At 44.9% G+C, this 19146-nt stretch overlaps 1 protein-coding gene, 1 long non-coding RNA gene and 1 pseudogene across 2 annotated transcripts; 1 reads left to right on the plus strand and 2 right to left on the minus strand.

Annotated features, from left to right (window-relative positions):
• Positions 1–2150: 2150 nt before the first annotated feature.
• On the minus strand, positions 2151–3310 carry LOC123401398. Its single transcript, XR_006611077.1, has 3 exons — positions 3187–3310; positions 2956–3067; positions 2151–2333 (listed from the first exon to the last, which is right to left on the minus strand). It is a non-coding gene; the product is annotated as an uncharacterized LOC123401398 (long non-coding RNA).
• Positions 3311–3956: 646 nt separating this feature from the next.
• On the minus strand, positions 3957–18942 carry LOC123401397. The gene is made up of 2 exons (XM_045095186.1): positions 18035–18942; positions 3957–4362 (listed from the first exon to the last, which is right to left on the minus strand). Exon 1 carries the CDS (start codon positions 18595–18597, stop codon positions 18169–18171), a length of 429 nt encoding a protein of 142 aa, XP_044951121.1. The 5' UTR covers positions 18598–18942; the 3' UTR covers positions 3957–4362; positions 18035–18168.
• LOC123405644 lies at positions 5000–8983 on the plus strand (annotated as a pseudogene).
• Positions 18943–19146: the final 204 nt, after the last annotated feature.

Below are 19146 nucleotides of genomic sequence, written 5' to 3' on the forward strand. Positions count from 1 at the left end.
AAGAAGGCGGATATCGTCATCGAGCTGTACGTGTGCTGAACGCGGAGGTGTCGTCCGTTCGGCGCTTGATCGGGACGGCTCGCAAGGCGGTTCGTGGGACGGATCGCGGGGCTGTTCGTGGGACGGAGATTTGGATCTCACAAGTGTACCACTACATCATCCGCATTTATTAACGCTTCCCGCTTCGCGATCTACAACGGTATGTAGATCTAATCTCCCTCTCGTAGATGATCATCACCATGATAGGTCTTTGTGTGCGTAGGAAATTTTTTGTTTCCCATGCAATGTTCCCCAATAGTTTCACCTTGATCCAAGGTGGGTAAGGTCACCAAATAATCCCGAAACCCCTTCTGTCCAGAACGGAGTTAGAGCAACTCTACACAGCAATGTTTGTCCAATGAAGCTGGAAATTTGCAGGATTGCCTAATACCTCAAATGAGGACTCCATGCCAAAAATGGGATTTGTGGGACATGAATTCCCACACTCTCTTTGGAAGGAACAGATCTAGCCAAATGGAGGTGATTTCAAGTTTACAAAACTAAACTTGCCCAATGAAGCTCAATCTTGGTAGAGTACCTTGTTTTTGCACCAAAACCAATCCTGTTAAGTTGCATGGCTAGTGGTGGGGTGCAACCATCCCAAACCACCGTCGAACACCTTCTGACAGGATGGTAAAACCTCTCCAAACCATTGCTAAACCCAATCCCTTTCTCCCAAACTCCTAGATTAGGTGTCTAGTATCAGTATGCAACTCTAGTCGAATGGCCCTTCACTGGTTTGAAGTTGAAGATCCAAAAACTCCAATTTGAGCTTCAGCCCAAGGCTGACAGCATCTCCTTTTTCCTTCTCCTTTGAGCAGCCAAGGTTCTCACGGCACCCAAGCATCTTAGAAGCACCTAGTAAAGCCCATGTACACGCCAGACACGTCCAAAGCGCCCCAGAGCGCGCCAGCATGCCGTGGCATGCCAAAACCATGCTCTGGACGCGCTACAGAGAGCAACCGAGTTGGGGCGACCTCCCATGGCCGGTTCCAGCCTCCCCCGATGTCCCTCCTCTTCCCTGACAAGCACCCTGCATCAGGGCAGCTTACGGCCCCTCCTTTTCCTCTCTGCGAGCCAGGGCGACGCGTGCCAGTGCGCGTCAGGTTCGGCCAGAGGACAATACAAAAAATATGCTAACTTGCGACCTTCAATATTGGTCACCGAATGGTCGTTGATTTCCATTTGCGACCTTTTTATGACCAAAAACAGACGGTCAAAACCTGAGGGTCTCTAATGAATTATAACAACCTTTTTTCTAGAATGGTCGAAGACATTTACGACCAAACGAAAGCATTGAAATTATTTTGGTTGTTGGTTGTGTGCCCAAGCCACATCGGATCCAACGTGGCAAGCTGATGTGGCAAAATTTTGACCAAATGAATTGGTCGTAGATTAGAATCTGCCCCGGTCCACTTCGGCGTTTTAGATGGGCCGAGCCCATTAATTCAACCTTTTTAATATATATTTTTCTATTGATTTTGGTTAGCTACATGGGCCTCGCCCAACTTTTCAGCCTTTTTTTTTCGGGGTTGTGGGCTTTTAAAATTGTTTGGGCCATTATATCTGGTCCAACCAATAAGATAGGTCCCACTTGTGAGTCTCACATATTGGGCCTACATGATAGAAATTTCAAAACTGCTCAAATTATTTTCATAACTGGGTCACATTAGCCAGGTTCCAATTCACACGTTTCCAAATTACATAATCAATATTTCAAATAGAACAAAAATGGTAAATAAGCCTACTACAAACGGTACATATCTAATCCAACCCAGATATGCCTACCATTACAATATTACAATCTTTACATTCTATTTAGTATGCCTTGAGCTACTGTAAAGGAGTGAACACAATGTATATTCTCAGAGTTCCCCATATAGAGGAAACCAAGAAGGAGATCGAGTTCCTCCTCATATATATTAATATATTACTACCTCCCTAATTACGAAATCAATCCATTTTTTCATGGCTCGGCCATGAAACCAAACTGATCCAACACAGTAACTGCGTCGGATGTCACCTCTGCACCCGTGAGACAAAGATGCACAACATAATCATATAAGCAGCAGCAGCAAGAGGAAACTATATACTACTATAAAACAAGGAACTGATAGAAAGGGATTCCTTTTATTTGCAGATTGTGCATTTTGTTTCAGAAAGTAAATAGTTCCTGAATTTCAGCTTCTATAATAAAACAAGGTATCCACCTAATTTCTATGACAGCCTTCCTCTAGCGCACCCCCATTTCTTCTTTCAGTCTACAGACCCCCTTCTTTGAAGATCCTTTGCGTCTATATGGAAAATAATAGTATCGAAAGAGATTTAGATTACTGAGCAACTGAAAAGGCAGCAAGTTGACAAGATAAAAACGGATGGATGGATTATTGACTAGATGAGATGACCCCTTTCGATGGTGCGGAATACTTGACTAATTATATATGGGAAGGAAATACTACCCATATATAGCTTTGAGAGTGAAAGTTCCTCGCAGGCGACAAACTTAAGAAGTAGGAATCACTATGAGGAAATTATAAGGTTGAAACTTGCGACATTCCTTGTTGTAATCCCGAGACAAGAATGCTCTAGAAAATACAACAGCCAAGTAAAAGTGCACCTGGCTAGAGGACATTTCAATGAGCAGCGTGTTCTTCAAGGTGCTTTAGATGAGAAATAAATTAATGAATATCAACTTCTATATGTGTCTTAACACTACTATTTCATTCTACACCTATAGTATATCCTATACGAGGAGTGATATACACAATGTATATTTAGGAATCCTCCAATATGCTTATATAAGTATCAAAGAGATAACTGCATGCCCCACTGTATATATACATACAGTAGTATCAAAGAAATGACAGAATTGATAGAGCTCCAAATTCAAAGTGACACCTATAGTATAATTCTTACCACAAAAGGCATCAGGGAGGCCATAGTCATTGATCTAGGGGTTCCACTTCTTCACGATGTCCCTTGGGACGGTCATGGGATCATCCACGTACTGCTCCTTCTTGGTTCACATCTTTCAAAAAAGCACAACAAAGTATCACAATCTATCAACAAGATATGAAACCAGTGAATATCTAAAAACTACTGACATAGGCGCACCACTTGCTACTCTAAGAACTAATAACAGCTAACCTAAGCTGATGCGCACGATGAATCGGAGCCGGTTTACCATTTTCTTATGGCATACTGCAGTAGCACTAAAACAGGTAAGAAATAAACTGTCGGGAGGGGGTGCGAAGCCGGGGGCGGAGGCGGAGAAGACCTCGTGGCTGGTGTCGAAGGGGCGCTGCGTCGGCAAGCAGACTTCAGCATCAACATCTCATGGGTCGTGTGAAATAATAGGGGATGTGCCGGTCATTCTTTTGAGCTCCAAAGCAGAAGTACGCACTCAACCAATCAATCCATTTCCTTCTGTGCAAATGAACAATACTACTCATTAGTACAGAAACAAAGAGTTGTCACTATTCAGATTTTAAACAAAGGATACAGCATGCGGCAGCATAAAAAGATCATAAATAAACAAGGCACCTTAATAAAGGATGGATTGAAGAGTTCAATGCCTATGTATAATCAGGATCATGTGCGCTTTTCTCAGACATATACATTCTATGCTAAATTGTCTCCGTTAGCTCCTCAGTATAGCAACAACAATATCCAACTTTGCTAATAAAACAGAAGACAATATACGAGCCATGCTACATAATTTCTATATAAATGAAAGCAGTCACGAGTAAAATTATTATCTTCTGTTTATGTGCTGAAAAATAGAGAAGTGAAACGCCATGATGCTTGGCCACAAACTAGGCTGAATAATAGTAGAAGTAAATCAGTAAATCATACATTTCACACAAAACAATGACAGATAATTCAGCCGGATGTAGTAAACAAGGGAGAAACCATAATTCCAGCACAACTGTAACATATAGATACCACGTACTTGTTTCCTTTTACGTAGTTAGTCCCCACTTACAGTAACAGGGTTAAAATCATAGCTCCACTAGTAATGGATCTCACATACATCAGCTAGTGCCGGCTGATATTGTAAGAAAACAGACACTGCGAGGACCGGGGAATCTAGCATATGATCGGACTCTGCGAGGACGGACTCTGCGAATAGCGAGAATCTAGCATATGATACACAACAGGGGAAACAACAAACAACAAAGCAAAATTAAGCCATGAACTCATCCACAACATCTCATATTCTTCAACTAAGCAAAACTCCCATGCTGTTGCTCTTCTAATCCGTGTAGGCGTCGTGTACCCGACCTCGAGCTTCTCTGCATTGGTAAAGTAGGAAGCGTTCTCCTGCAATTCATAATTCATTCAAACATTAGTGTGGTGAAAGGATGAAACATTAGTGTGGTGCAAGGCAATGGATCTCAGGATAAGAATTAATAGAAGAGGGATAGTTGAACAACTCATGCAATATGGCAAGGCGGATATGGAAACTAATATTCGAGCAACAGTTTGAATCGATGAACATAGACTGTACAAATCATAACAAGGCTACAGACCAGAACCCTAAACACCACCACAAGCATGTGTGTCACGCTTGTAGTACCGTCCAGCTCCTATACGACCGCCTCTCTCTCTCCTTGGTTCTGCTGCTAGCCCGAAGGGCTGCTACTCTGGTACACGGTGAAAGTGCAGAACCAAAACAATTTTTTTGCGGGTAGAACCAAGAGGGATGCACTGCATGCCATCTTCATTTAGTATATTTTGACAACACCAAGCAGAATATGCAGGCCAGTTAAAACAAATCTGAGAGATTTGCACTGCAGGCCACAAATATGAAGTTTGATGTTCTTGAACAATCACTTTGCTAGGAATGCAGTCCACCCATACATGGAACAAATTAAAGTTGTTCGTTTATAAGACCCGGAGACGTTGATTTCCAACTTCTCTAGGCCTCCTTATTAGTTATCTCTACTATTAAAGCAGGATGTGCCGTCGTGATGGTTCAACCAGAGATGGTTCGACCTCTCTAGATCCCACCTCCCAAAACTCCCCGCCTCGCTCTCCTCCCCCCGCCCTTCCGAAAAAAGATTTTGTCCCGCACACGACTGAACCGTAAAACCAGCCCACGATCTACTTCTCCCTCCGCACGCACGCCATTCGTCCTTCCCCCACCTTCCCGACCTCCTATCAGCGCCGCTCGGTCCCGCCCCCGCCCCTGCCCCACGAGCTCGCGGCCGCCCCCGAGCAGGGCGGGGCGCCGCGCCGCTGCGCCCGTCCAAGCGCGCGCACCGGGAGGCCCTCGAGGTCGCGCCGTCGGGGATCGTATCCGGCCTCGACCTCGACCGCCTCAACTCCTCCCGCTCCGGCGCCTCGTTGCGCAAGGTCGCCGCCGAGGCCATTGCCGCCGAGGCCCGCGTCTTCGCCGACCTGCACGACGCCCTGCCCGACCTGCTCGACGCGTCCAACGAGGAAGGGGAGGACAGGGGCAAGTGCCCGCACTCCATCGCGCTCGCCGCCGACGAGTTCCGGGCGACGCCCTGCCCGACCTGCTCGACGCGTCCAACGAGGAAGGGGAGGACAGGGGCAAGTGTCCGCACTCCATCGCGCTCGCCGCCGACGAGTTCTGGGCGAGGGGACGGACCGTCGAGCTGCCGTGCGGGCTCATGCTCGGCTCCTACATCACCGTCGCCGCCACGCCGCACGTCGCGCACCCCGAGCGGGACCCCAAGATCGTGCAGCTCAGGGAGGGGGAGGAGCCCCTCATGGTCTCCCAGTTCATGATGGAGCTGCAGGGGCTTAAGACGGTCGACGGCGAGGACCCGCCCAGGATCCTCCACTTCAACCTCCGCCTTCGAGGAGAAGAGCAATTTTCTTCGCTACCCTTTGAATGAGGAGCTGGTCTCAGAGGCTCCCAACGTCAACGAAACTGCTGTCCAGCTGATTAAGTTCCATGGAAGCTATCAGCAGAGCGACCGAGAAGTCTGTGGCCAGAAGAATTACTCGTTTATGCTCCGGACAAAGAATTTTTCCGGAAAAGTTCCAAACCAGCTTTACTTGGCTATGGATACACTGGCTGATGAGTTTGGGATTGGAACACTCCGTCTGACAACCAGCCAAACATTTCAGCTGCATGACGTTCTTAAGAAGAACTTGAAGAATGTCATCAGCACTGTGATTAAGAATATGGGATCAACCTTAGTTGCTTGTGGAGATCTCAATAGGAATGTGCTTGCATCTGTCGCACCATATGTGAGAAAAGATATTTTTTTTGCTCAAGAAACAACAGAGAATATTGCAGCACTTCTCGCGCCACAGTCAGGGGCTTATTATGACCTGTGGGTGGATGGACAGAAGATAATGTCAGCGGAAGAACCTCCTGAGGTCGCCAAAGCCCGAAATGACAACTCACATGGAACAAACTTCCCTGATTCTCCTTAGCCAATCCATGGGACCCAGTATCTGCCCAGGATGTTCAAGATTGCGGTCAGAGTTGCTGGTGATAACTCTGTTGATATTCTCATGAATGACATCGGTGTTGTTGTAGTTTCAGATATGCAGGGGAGCCTGTTGGCTTTAACCTCTATGTAAGTGCCAAAGAAAATTATGATCCATCTTGTACTGCATTTAGCAATGCTTACCTTTTTTTATTTATCCAATTTTTTCAGGTTGGAGGTGGCATGGGAAGGACACACAGAATAGAAACCACATTCCCTCGGCTGGCTGATCCACTTGGTTATGTTCCTAAGGAGGATATATCATATGCTATAAAGGCAATAGTTGTTACACAGAGGGAAAATGGAAGAAGAAATGACCGCAGGTATAGCAGACTGAAGTATCTGCTTGACAGCTCGGGAATTGACAAGTTCCGAGCTGAAGTTGAAAAATATTATGGAAAGAAATTTGAAGATTTCCGTCCATTGCCAGAATGGCAGTTCAACAGCTACCTTGGGTGGCAAGAGTAGGTATAATTCTCCATCATAATTATCTCGGTCAAGATGTGGCAAAGAATTTTTTGGAAGAAATTATTTACTGTGTTTAGGGAGGGTTGCTAATATTTTCATACAAAATTTCTGTTGTTCGTCATTTTTAATTTAGTTTACTTCCTCGGTGTTTCCACTTTTGACTTGGCTTGCGCATTTATTTATTCTCTTGTTGTAGTCTGCATAAGAGCGTTTGATAAATCCTGGCATATCTCCCGTATGTTTGTTCGTTCACAACATTTTTATATCAATTGGTTATTTCTTGAAATTCTGCTTTTCAATTATTTTTCTCTTTATTGTTTATTGCAGGGTGATGGTAAATTATTCTATGGAGTGCACATTGATAATGGCCGTCTTGGGGGGCAAGCAAAGAAAATTCTGCGAGAGATAATTGAGAGGTATAACTTGGATGTTAGCATTACTCCAAATCAGAACCTTATCTTATGTGGGGTTGATCAGGCATGGAGAGAACCAATAAGTGCACCTCTTGCTCAAGCTGGCCTGTTGGTAAGATTTCTTTTGTCGTTTTGCCCTATGATGTGGAGTACACACTTTTTGAGTTGGTATTATTATTAGGACCCTGTCCAATTGATAATGTTGATCTGACTGTTACTCTTCAGATTTGTTCTTCTCACATTGAAAATTTGAGTGCAAGGCAGGTTATTAAATTCAGAAGTGAAAACTGCAACGCTTTCCTATATATATTGTCTGCGGTGCAACAGGGTGACCCTTTTTTTCTCCTCACTAAAAGTTGGGTATTCATATATGTAGGAACCAAAGGATGTTCATCTCCTGAACATAACCTCCATGTCATGTCTTGCCTTACCTCTGTGCCCTCTAGCACAAACAGAAGTTGAACGAGGGATCCTACCGATTCTTAAACGAATTAGAGCAGTTTTCGACATGGTATTCATTTGTTGCCCTGTTGAAAATCAACTTTAACACTTGAGAATATGTGATGCGTAGTTTGTACCTATCTTTTCACTTAATAATTGGGTCAATGTTGCTTGCTTAATAGGTTGGCATCAAGGAAGAGGAGTCTGTATTGGTGAGGATAACTGGCTGCCCTAATGGATGCGCCAGACCATACATGGCCGAGGTTGGCTTTGTTGGTGACGGCCCAAACAGTTATCAGGTAAAATAGTGCCGAAATAGTTCTGACATCATTTATGCAAACAGTGATACTTCCTTTTTGTTCACATTCATGATTTTGTTTGCATATTTTATTTTTCTCAATTGAGCTTTTCTTTATTGTGACCGTATATCTGGCTTGGAGGAACACCTAACCAGACCACCTTGGCAGAAACGTTCATGAATAAAGTGAAGCTTCAAGATATTGAGAAGGTTTTGGAACCACTGTTTTCCTATAGGAATAGCACGCGCCAGGAAGGCGAATCTTTTGGGAGCTTCACGAACAGAATGGTGAGCGGATTCTGTTCTTCCATCGAATACTATTGCAGTTTAGTCATTTGGGAAGGAACTTTTGGACCTTCCGAGAGAATAAGGGAGACATTTAGTCAGAAGCCCCCAAATGTTGTCTCTTCCCTTCTATGTACAGAGCACCATTCATCTGGGAGTTTCTTACTAAATGGTACTCCCTCTGTACACTAATGTAAGACGTTTTTGCAGTTCCTTACATTAGTGTACAAAGGGGGGTACAAACTAGCAAGATGTTAAATTGTTGCTTTTTGTTAGTTGTGATGAGTATAAGCATTGGACTAATTGATATGGCTTCGCAGTTAACGATAGTTTTGATACCGGGAAATGCCTAAGCTGAGCAATATGTGTGTCGACATAGCTTGTAGTTTGAGTTTGAGGTTCTACCTACGTCCGTCATCGGGGCAATTCAGTGGATTTGTTTCATTAAATGAACCCCAATTGTTTTTTTAAGTTTTTATTACTCACTTCTTGGTACGATAGCTGATGGAGAGATACAGGGAGCAAAAGAAGGACCTTCATATGGTGTTCATTGATTTGGAGAAGGCCTATGATAAGATACCTCGGAATGTCATGTGGTGGGCCTTGGAGAAACACAAAGTCCCAATAAAGTACATTACCCTCATCAAGGATATGTATGATAATGTTGTGACAAGTGTTCGAACAAGTGATGGCGACACCGATGACTTTCCGATTAGAATAGGGCTACATCAAGGGTCAGCTTTGAGCCCTTATCTTTTTGATTTGGTGATGGATGAGGTCACAAGGGATATACAAGGAGATATCCCATGGTGTTTGCTCTTTGCGGATGATGTGGTGCTAGTCGATGATAGCCGAACGGGGGTTAATAGAAAGTTAGAGTTATGGAGGCGGACTCTAGAATCGAAAGGTTTTAGGCTTAGTAGAACTAAAACTGAATACATGAGGTGCGGTTTTAGTGCTACTAGGCACGAGGATGGAGAGGTTAGCCTTGGTGGGCAGGTGGTACCGGAGAGAGACACGTTTCGATATTTGGGGTCCATGTTGCAGAAGGATGGCGATATCGATGAAGACGTGGGCCACCGAATCAAGGCTGGGTGGATGAAGTGGCGCCAAGCTTCTGGCGTACTCTGTGACAAGAGAGTGCCACAAAAGCTAAAAGGCAGGTTTTATAGGACAGCTATCCGACCTGCGATGTTGTATGGCGCGGAGTGTTGGCCAACCAAGAGACGACATATCCAACAGTTAGGTGTAGCAGAGATACGCATGTTGAGATGGATATGTGGCCACACAAGGAAGGATCGGGTACGGAATGACGATATACGAGAGAGACTTGGGGTAGCACCGATTGAAGAGAAGCTGGTCCAGCATCGTCTCAGATGGTTTGGACATATTCAACGGACGCCATCGGAAGCGCCGGTGCATAGCGGACGGATAAAGCGTGCTGAGAATGTTAAGAGGGGTCGTGGTAGACCAAACTTGACATGGGAGGAGTCCGTTAATAGAGACCTGAAGGTTTGGAATATCGACAAAGACTTAGCCATGGACAGGGGTGCGTGGAAGTTAGCTATCCACGTTCGAGAGCCATGACTTGGTTTCGAGATCTTATGGGTTTCAACTCTAGCCTACCCCAACTTGTTTGGGACTGAAAGGCTTGGTTGTTGTTGTTGTTGTTGTTGTATGAACAACATAGCTTTTGCAACAATCCTTCTTACACACCTTCACAGCAAGGACACATAATATACCATTGGTCCAAAATAAGTGGGTGGAATTTGTCTGTAACAAACTTACAATTCATGAATTTTCATCTTTTCCATCAGAAGTTCTTCCTGATTAGCGCCTTTTTTCTTCTTGTAGAGTAGTAAGTTTCTCCCTTAAATATATTCTCTCTACTCTGACTCGAGCGCATCACTCTATGTGTAGTGATCACGAAAAGATAATGTAATCTACAAAGGTGTTGTTCATGTCATAGATAGTTCTATGTATCTTACAATTTACTAGCAAAAGGGCCCGTGCGTTGCAACGGGAGAAAAAAATATCACACGCTTTTAATCTTTTTATAATCATTTTGATTTATTAAAATAATAAGCTAACTAACTAATGTAGTCAGTCCTATCCTATTTTGTTGAGAAATCAACCCGTCCATTGTTAGTTCCACCATGATGAAAAATTGAGCGGGACAAGCAAAGCAAAACAAAGAGGCTACTAGAATTGATCAATGGACTGTTATCTTATTTCACCCATGGGATAGAGAATGTGGGATCAGATCACAAACTAAAGGTGGTGTTCCATTCTCTGTCTCTACAACAATACAATCTTACATTCAATACATTCATTCATCAGCAAACAAATCCCCACAAAACAAAAATTTTGCCGGTGCTTGGCACACGGTTGGAGGCATGGGGAGGGGATCTCACCAGATGACGAGTTCCTGCCGGAGGAGGGGATACGATGAGGGGAGCAAGGGTTAGGCGCCTCTATCTGGTCATAAGGAGTCGCCGTTGCCGCGCCATAACCTCGGAGTTCCCCGTGTGAGCCATGGAGGCCCACCTCCACCAGCAAGTACTTCACTCCGCCGTGCCTTATCCGCGCGCCGCCGCCGTTCTGCATCGAGCAAACGCATCATCCCCAGTCACTGTAACTGTCGCGTTGATTTGATCCAGAAGCTGTGCTCGAGCGCCGAAACGGGGGCAGCTAGCGGGCAGAGGTACGGCCGCGGAGGCGGGTGGATTGAGATCGACAACAGTGGTGGTTGAGGTCGGCCGCGGCGGCGAGTGGTGTGGCAGCGGCCTGGGCACAGGCCAGGATGAACCAGGGTCGACGCGATGCGCTCGAGCGCCGCAACGGGGGCAGTGAGCGGGGAGAGGTACGGCCGCGGAGGCGGTTGGGTTGAGATCGGCAGCGGTGGCGGTTGAGGTCGGCCACGGCGGTGAGTGGTGTGGCGGCGGCCTGGGCACAGGCCAGGGTGGCCCAGGGTCGACGGGAGGACGCGATGCATACGGGTATAATTTTTGCAGCGAATCGATTTTTCCTTTTATGTTGCAGATAAATGATGAAGCGCTGGTTGAATAACAAAAATTATAGGATTTTTTTATAAAAATGTCGCGATGGGTTTTCCAACGAAAGCAATAGCCTCTTTATTATTAGGTATAGATTGATCTCTTGGCCTTACAGGAAGACATTCAGTCTATGTGTAGTGATCTTTTGGTTCGTTGGGGATATTTTACAGTTTTGGGGGCTCTTGATTTCGAGCTTTTTAAATTAGGACGGAGATTATATTTTTTATTTATCCAATTTGGGTGGAGAAGATATATGTGAAAGTTGGATGGAGAAGAGGCCCTATCTTCGTCCTCATTCATTGAGTAGCACAAAGCAATGGCAAGAAGCTAGCCTTTCTACTATTAAAGGAGGATGTGCCGTCGTGATGGTTCGACCTGCAGCGATCCCCCTTTTATCATTAGAGAAGTTCTCCCACCCACGTCCTCTCCCACATATTTTTTTTCCAACCCTCCGAAAACCAAAAAACCGCTCTCCCCACGAACCAGCCGCCCACGAACTCACGTCCCACATGCCCCGTCTATCCCGTGTGCAGCCCTCGGCCTCGATCCCATCTCTCCCCTCATCGTCAGTCGCCACCTCGCCCCGCCCAGATCTCGGTAGGTCGCCGCCGCTCCCCTCCTCGTCAGCCTCGATGTCGTGCTGGCCAAAGTCCTGGCTGTTGACGACGCCGCTCACCTCCTCGTCAGCCTTGTGGTCGCGGTGGCCGCAGTCGTCGCCCGCCCAGATCTTGATAGGCCTCAACTACTCCCCTCCTCATTAGCCTCGACGTCGTGCTGGCCGAAGTCCTGGCCGTGGACGCCGCCGCTCACCTCCTCGTCATCTTTGATGTCGCGGTGGCCGCAGCCGCCTGCCCTACACTCTCCTCTTCATGATGCCCCTCGTGTTGGTCGCCGTCACGCCTCCTGTGTACACTGACATCCCACTACCGAGTTTCATGGGCCCTAATTGTTTGTTGAATTTCAGATGAAGATTATTGGGCATGAGAACCATCATCAGCTTGTTGATTCACCTCGCTATAGCTCGTGTCCGTCGAGGTAGTTGACTCCTCCATTAGTAAATTGTTAAGCTTTGCTGTCGCAGACTTCGTTAGGAGTTTCAGTTCCGATCGCTTGACCCTAGGCCGTAGGTATATTGCTTTTTTCCCGTGATCATTTGCAGCCTGCAGATGGGCTTCTACTATACGGATGACGATGATGCTGCTAACATTGATCATCCTTGTCACGTGAATGGTGAACCAGTTGAATTCTGCAGTGTAAGTATAACGTCATGAGCTTAATGATGTTACTATTTTTTGTTGTTGTTTCTACATACATCCTATATTATATCACGGTTTTGCTCTTTGGGTATGCACTTAATTTATGGGAGAGCCCCGAGCTTTTATTACAGAACTTACCAGTCCTGAACCTTCAATATTCAGACTGTTAGAGTATCTATCATTTTGACGCAATTGGTAGTGAAGACAGCCTTACGTATTTAACTTGTCACATATATATCATAAACCTAGAACATATAGTTGGTTGGATATGTGACGATGTAGTTCGGTCATCATTGTTTTAGGCAATTGGTTGTGAACCAGCTATAATGGTTTAGTACAGAGGCGGAGCGGATAGTTGACATCATGTAGTTCAACGATCCGTATGTCGACCCGTCAGACGTGAGCAGGGCAACAGACCACCTTTGGAGCTGCTCGAAGAAAGACAAGAAGCATGGCGTGCTCAAGCTCAAGGCATCACGATGCCTCGTCTACTTTAAATGGATATTGCGCTCAAGTGATGTGTTGTGCGCTTAAGTGGTCGAAGCAGAAGAAGAAAGGTCGTCCATAGTGTAGTCTTGCTGGTTGTAGTCCTATATACTTAGCTCAGCAAAGTAGAGGAAGGAAAGGAACAAATGGATGAGTAACAAGTTACCAACTATGTAGTAGTGTCATCTCACAAGTGTGTATGAGTTTCGCTGCCATGTTTTTTAGTAGCGTCAGTTAGATTTTTAATTTGGCCATAAATTAGTCTGAATTATGATCACCATTGATCAATTAATGTAAGGGATTTGTTTTATGTGAAAGCATTATATTGTATCTGATGTATGCAAGCATCTGCCACTATATCTCTTTCTATGTTTTCATTTGTTGTATGTTCCATCCTAATAAGATCTTTTCATTAATTATAGCAGGCACATGACCCCACCAAGAAGATTACTTCTCTGCTTGAACTATTCCAAATGACACCTATTTTTCAAGAGAAGAACATGTATGTGTGCCCTGTCTAGAAAAGTTTAGACCTCCACAATGCAGAATTTATTTGTCGCATCTCGCCAAAACATATGTTTCATGAACTCTGGTTATCTGACTTGTAGCAGCTCTGGATCATCCAAAGATGATTGGTTCATCCATCAATGGTTGATAGCAATATGTTTTTAGTTCCTCCAATGGTTACTTTGAAAGTTGATCCTGCAACTTAAAAACCAGTCTTGACATTTTCTGGCCTCTTCCCCATATTGTGGTTTTCACTGATTTATACTATGTGGTTATATATCTGAGGGCAGTTTTTGGTTAGTGCCAATAGGAAGAAGAGAACATGAGCATGTGTGTTTGCAAATTTGGTGCGCTTCTAGCTCCCGATATGTGTTCGTGCTTGATCAATTGTTCGCCTCATGGAATTTAGTTGTATTTTTCCCTTTACTATTCGCATCTGTGTATGAATGCTTGCAGGAGTGCGAGGAGCATGACTAGGTTGTCGTCGAAGTTGCTCCACTACCGCGCCCCAGCGCTTCCTACGGTTCGTGGTTGCTGATGGGGTCCGTAGATCTCACCGCCCCGAGCCTCCCCTAGAGTATGGTGATGACCACCATCGCCTGGCTCCGCCACCATCTTCCTTGGGCACGCGGACACGAAGCTTTTCGGTAACCCTCTTGCTTCAGGATGGACCTCCGACGAGGCCACGCATCACCTCCGTGGCTCCCACAGCAACGACGAGCACATCATCATTGTCCTGGTTTGTACAGTAGTGCTTTTTTTTCCTTTGATTTCTTTTTTCGATGGGTCTTTAGTTGGAATTTTTGTTTGTAGTGCCCGGCAAGGGAGCCCCCGACGACAACAGGATTACGGGACTGGCATGGTTGCTTCTCCCCATTGCAGATGGCGCGACCAGAAGTCCCCACTAGCCTCCACCTTCATTGCCGTCGTGGAGGTCGACTACAAGTTCATATAGAACTAGGCCTTCTACGCGACAATATTTCCCTTTACCCATTTGCTCGTACAGGATTTTCTTTTGAACTTTTTAATGCAGACTTGATTTTCCTTTTGTTTGCGTGTAATCCCCTTCCTCGTGAGGAACGGATAGGTCTCATATCGTGTTGCTGGCGTAGATCCAAATTTTCTATGATGTTTCTGTTAGGCAATATATGGATTTTTTGGGTTCTAAATCATAGTCCCAACTTTCTGAACAAACTACTAATAAACTTGGTTGGTGATTATTCTTAATGAATTAGTCCATTTTAATGTAAAAGCAACTAAATTGATTTTTTGTTTGACTTCTGATACTAAGTATCTTCTAAACCCCTCACAAAAAGTGTTATCTGAATCAATGTGCGGTAAAACTGAGTTGTTTTTGCAATAGAAATATTCTGCTAATCAACGAGAACTCATGCCCCTAGCTTGGTTGCTGATCAAGTTTGAAAACCGATGAGAAGGAGAAGAAGAAGAAAGACCCGTTCTGCATCCGTGATGACATGAAGCTCACATTTGACAGCACAGGAGGATACGAGGAGAAGGCCATGTGGGTTGAAGGATCACCATGACATTGAGACGGGGCGCCGCTCCATGGACACGGCCGCGACGAAGTCCTAAACAACAATGCTCAAGATCGGCTAGAGAGATTTGGGACTTACGCAACATGCAGCAGACTGCTGGTATTTCTTGATCAAATTCCATTCTTTTTTATGTGCTAGAGAGATAGGGAGCTTACTCAACATGCAAACAAGGACGGGACAAATTGGTTTCACTTCTATTATTTTTGGCTATGATCGGGATTTCCATTCTTTGTGTATTTACTACTGCTGCTACATCGTTAGTTGGAGCTAATGTGATCCTATATGTAATTGTGATGGTCAAGGGAGACATATATACCTATATAACTACTTCTTGCTGCTACTAAGGAGCGTACTACTTCCACTACTGCTATATTTTGCATAAAAGAAGAAAGAAAATAGCTTACTCTGTTCACAAAATAGCAGGTCTGATTGTTTCACATTCAGCATTTATCTTCCAGACCTAGAGAAGTTCACAAAATAGAAAGTTTGGATCTTTTAAAGTTGAACCAAAATCAGCTAGGAACTGAAAAGGTTCACAAAAATATAGTTTCAGATTTTTGGCCCATACAACTTTGTACAATCAACAAGTTTCATGCCTGTGTCCAACGAAGTTTTGGAGACCATTATAATCATATGTGCTGAAAATATATTCTAATCATGAAGCTTTGGAGAAGATTGTACTCTTTTTTAACCTCTTTTTTTGAACATCTGTAGACCTTTCAATTCTAAAAATAGTTTACATGAGAGTCATTAGATGTGTTCTATGTGGTGGATACGGGCTAACTTATGCTCATGACCTATGGATAGCCATGGTAGAGAAGTCGGCTGCCCCTATAACATCGTGTTACATAAGACCTGAATTAGCTCTTAGTCCCTATAGTAGAGATTAGTAGTGCCATTCTTTTCTCTCACCCAATTCTTGTTGTCAGAAATATTGTTCGTTGTCACAAATAGAGATTAGAGACCAAACAGAGAAGCCCTGAAGGAAGATGAAGACCATCATCAAACTTTATCCATGTGGAGAAACATACATGAAGATCGTCGAGAATGGAGGGAAGTGGGAGAAAAATATCAGAGTTTGTGAACGAATTTTGAAAGAACTACCAATTGGTTCAATACTTGGTCTCAAAACTTCACTGTGTGACTTTGTAAATAAATGATATGGCATTCAATATGTACTTAGATTATTTTTCACATGTCTCTGTTTAAAATTCCATTTAGAGGACAAGCATGTACTAATGGAACTCTCTTGAGTTTCTACTAGCAAAAGGGCCCATGCGTTGCAACGGAAGTAAGAAATACCACACGGCACACGCTCTTAATTTATAAAAAATGTCTATAATTTGAGAATTTATAGTTACCATACAAATAAAGATGGTCTTATCCTACAAAAATGCAGTTCAAAATTTCACAGGTCTTCTATTTTAACACAGCTTGCATGTAGATTTAATACGTACAAAGAATCAGTCAAGTGACCTTCAGTTTCATCTCTAATCCTGATTTTGTTGACGTGTTCATTCCCAACCCGGATGAGTACGGGTATGAAAGAAAGACGAATAATGACTTATTTATTAAGATTGCACCCTAGATAGTATTTTCATTAAACGTTTAACAGATAAAATAATATCATATTTAAATTCTACATATTTTTCTAATCAAATTCCATGTATAATATGTTAAATTTCGAGTTACGGTTTAAAAGATATGAGTTTTTAAAAAAATATTTAATATATACTACGAGTTTAATGTCATAAACAGTAAGGGCTTTTTTGTAAAATCACCTCGATGGGTTTTCCGACGGAAGCAATAGCCGCTTTATTATTAGGTATAGATATATCATTATCAGATTTCGGTATGAATTCGTGCATCTTTTGTTTTCATCTTCCCCAACCAGTATGTTTATGGATTTATGCAACACTTTTTTTAACCAGACAATGACAATGCATCCAGCTCATGAAAATCACAGGAAGCATTTATTTGAATGGCATGGTAGTCCAAAAGTCCAAAACTTGAAAAACATGCATCTACATATGAACCTTACCAATCCATAAAAAAATACTATCAAATAAGAGCTAACTTGTCATGTCATAGTGGAACTATATGGAATAAATTTGTGTGATGACACCGAAGCTAAAACAAGAAGTATACTGAGATAAAAATTTGAACCAACGGAAGAAGAAATGGAGTTGTCGGGTAAAATACAACCAATGCAACATTGTTATGTTGTCCCGTGGCAACGCACGGGCGTTTAACTAGTTAGTTACTACTGACAAGTGTATTTCATAAAAATACTGGAACCCTCAGCCAAGATCTAGCGCCATAATAAACAAGATAAATTTACACTTTGGAGTGATGATATATACAGGATAAAACATGCAAAATGCATGTGCCGCAACACACAAGACAACAAGTAGGTTGGCGCGGTTCGGCCCCAGCAAGTAATGAACTGACATCGGGAATCTTCGTCATAAATAAATTGCCATATTGTAATTCGAGTACTACAGCGACACAAAATGCAAGTGATAGGTGTGCGCTTGTAAGTTTCCATATCTAGATTCTCTCCTGAAACATGGGTAACTGTCTTCTTTGTTTAATATCTAGATTCCATATGCAAATTCCACATAAACCACAGTGCAAGTGGTAAAGCATCACTACCCGAGTACCCCTACATCAAATTGCAGCAGCTACGCAACATCGACTAGGATACAAGCATGGAAATGAACCACGACATTCTGAGATGGGCTGGCAGCCTCGCTCACCTGCCTCCAGAAGGCCAGGACGTTGGACTTGACCGCACACCCCGACGACCCGTAGTCGTACAGGCCGGCGACGCCGCGGTAGATCTTGAACGTCGTATATAGAAGAGCTTCCGGTCGAGGGTGTTCACCACTTTCTATCGCATCTCCTCCCGTGCGGCGCCGCCGCCGGACCAGACGGAGGCCTGCAGCCTGCGCGTGGCCGCGCCAACCTCGATCTTGAGCGCCTTGAGCGCCTTGACTGCCCCTTCCTCGAGCGCCTCGACTGAGCCACAGGGAAGAATGCTCCCCGCTACAGTCCCCGTTGGCGCTGAATCGGAGCCAGCCGATGGCTCCCGCGGATTGGGAGATTTGCCTTTCTCCGCCCCTTCCTCCGCGCTGAATCGTGCACCTGAGGCCGTGGCGCGCACGCGGCCATAGCGCGGGCTCCGGAAGAGATCCACCGATGACGACAGTGAGGCTGTAGCGCACGCGGCGCTGGGCCTGCCCATCTCGACGCCGCCCGCAAGATCCGCTGCCCGCGACCTCATGCCGCCGCAGCAGAACCCGCCGGGCCCCTTCGACATCCGCACGACGCTCCTGCTCCTGCTACTGGGCGACGACGACCTCCGCTCGCCGATGATGATGTGATGCCGATGATGACAATCTTCGGTGGAGGCCAGGGTGGTGTTGTGGTTGGGCCGGCGGCAGTGCTCGGGGAGGAAGGGGAGGGAGGGTGGCGGCGCGATGGGTGGGAGCGGCGGGTAACTGCTGCTGGCTTGGATCTGCCGTGCGCCAACGGTGGGTTTGGTGGAGCGGAGGCCACGCCGGCGGGGCTGGTGGAGCGGAGGCCGCGTCGGCCAGGAGACGGGGAGGGGTCGGGGGAGAGGGAGGGGTTGTGGTCTAGGTCGTGGGACTACGGGAGGGATGGAGCTAGGGTTTTCGTTGGCCAACGAGTGTTTAGGAGAGGTGAGTGAGAGACGTTGGATCTATATGGTATGGACGGTTCAGATTATCCGAGTGGTAAAAATTGGTTTTTTTGAAGAACCTAACAAATATTTGTTGCAAAATTGGACTTCATCAATTTTCTAAAATGCTAATACATATTTAATATACAATTTATCAAATGATGGTGT

Source organism: Hordeum vulgare, chromosome 6H (genome assembly GCF_904849725.1).
Source record: "Hordeum vulgare subsp. vulgare chromosome 6H, MorexV3_pseudomolecules_assembly, whole genome shotgun sequence".
In the NCBI taxonomy this organism is placed as follows: domain Eukaryota; kingdom Viridiplantae; phylum Streptophyta; class Magnoliopsida; order Poales; family Poaceae; genus Hordeum; species Hordeum vulgare.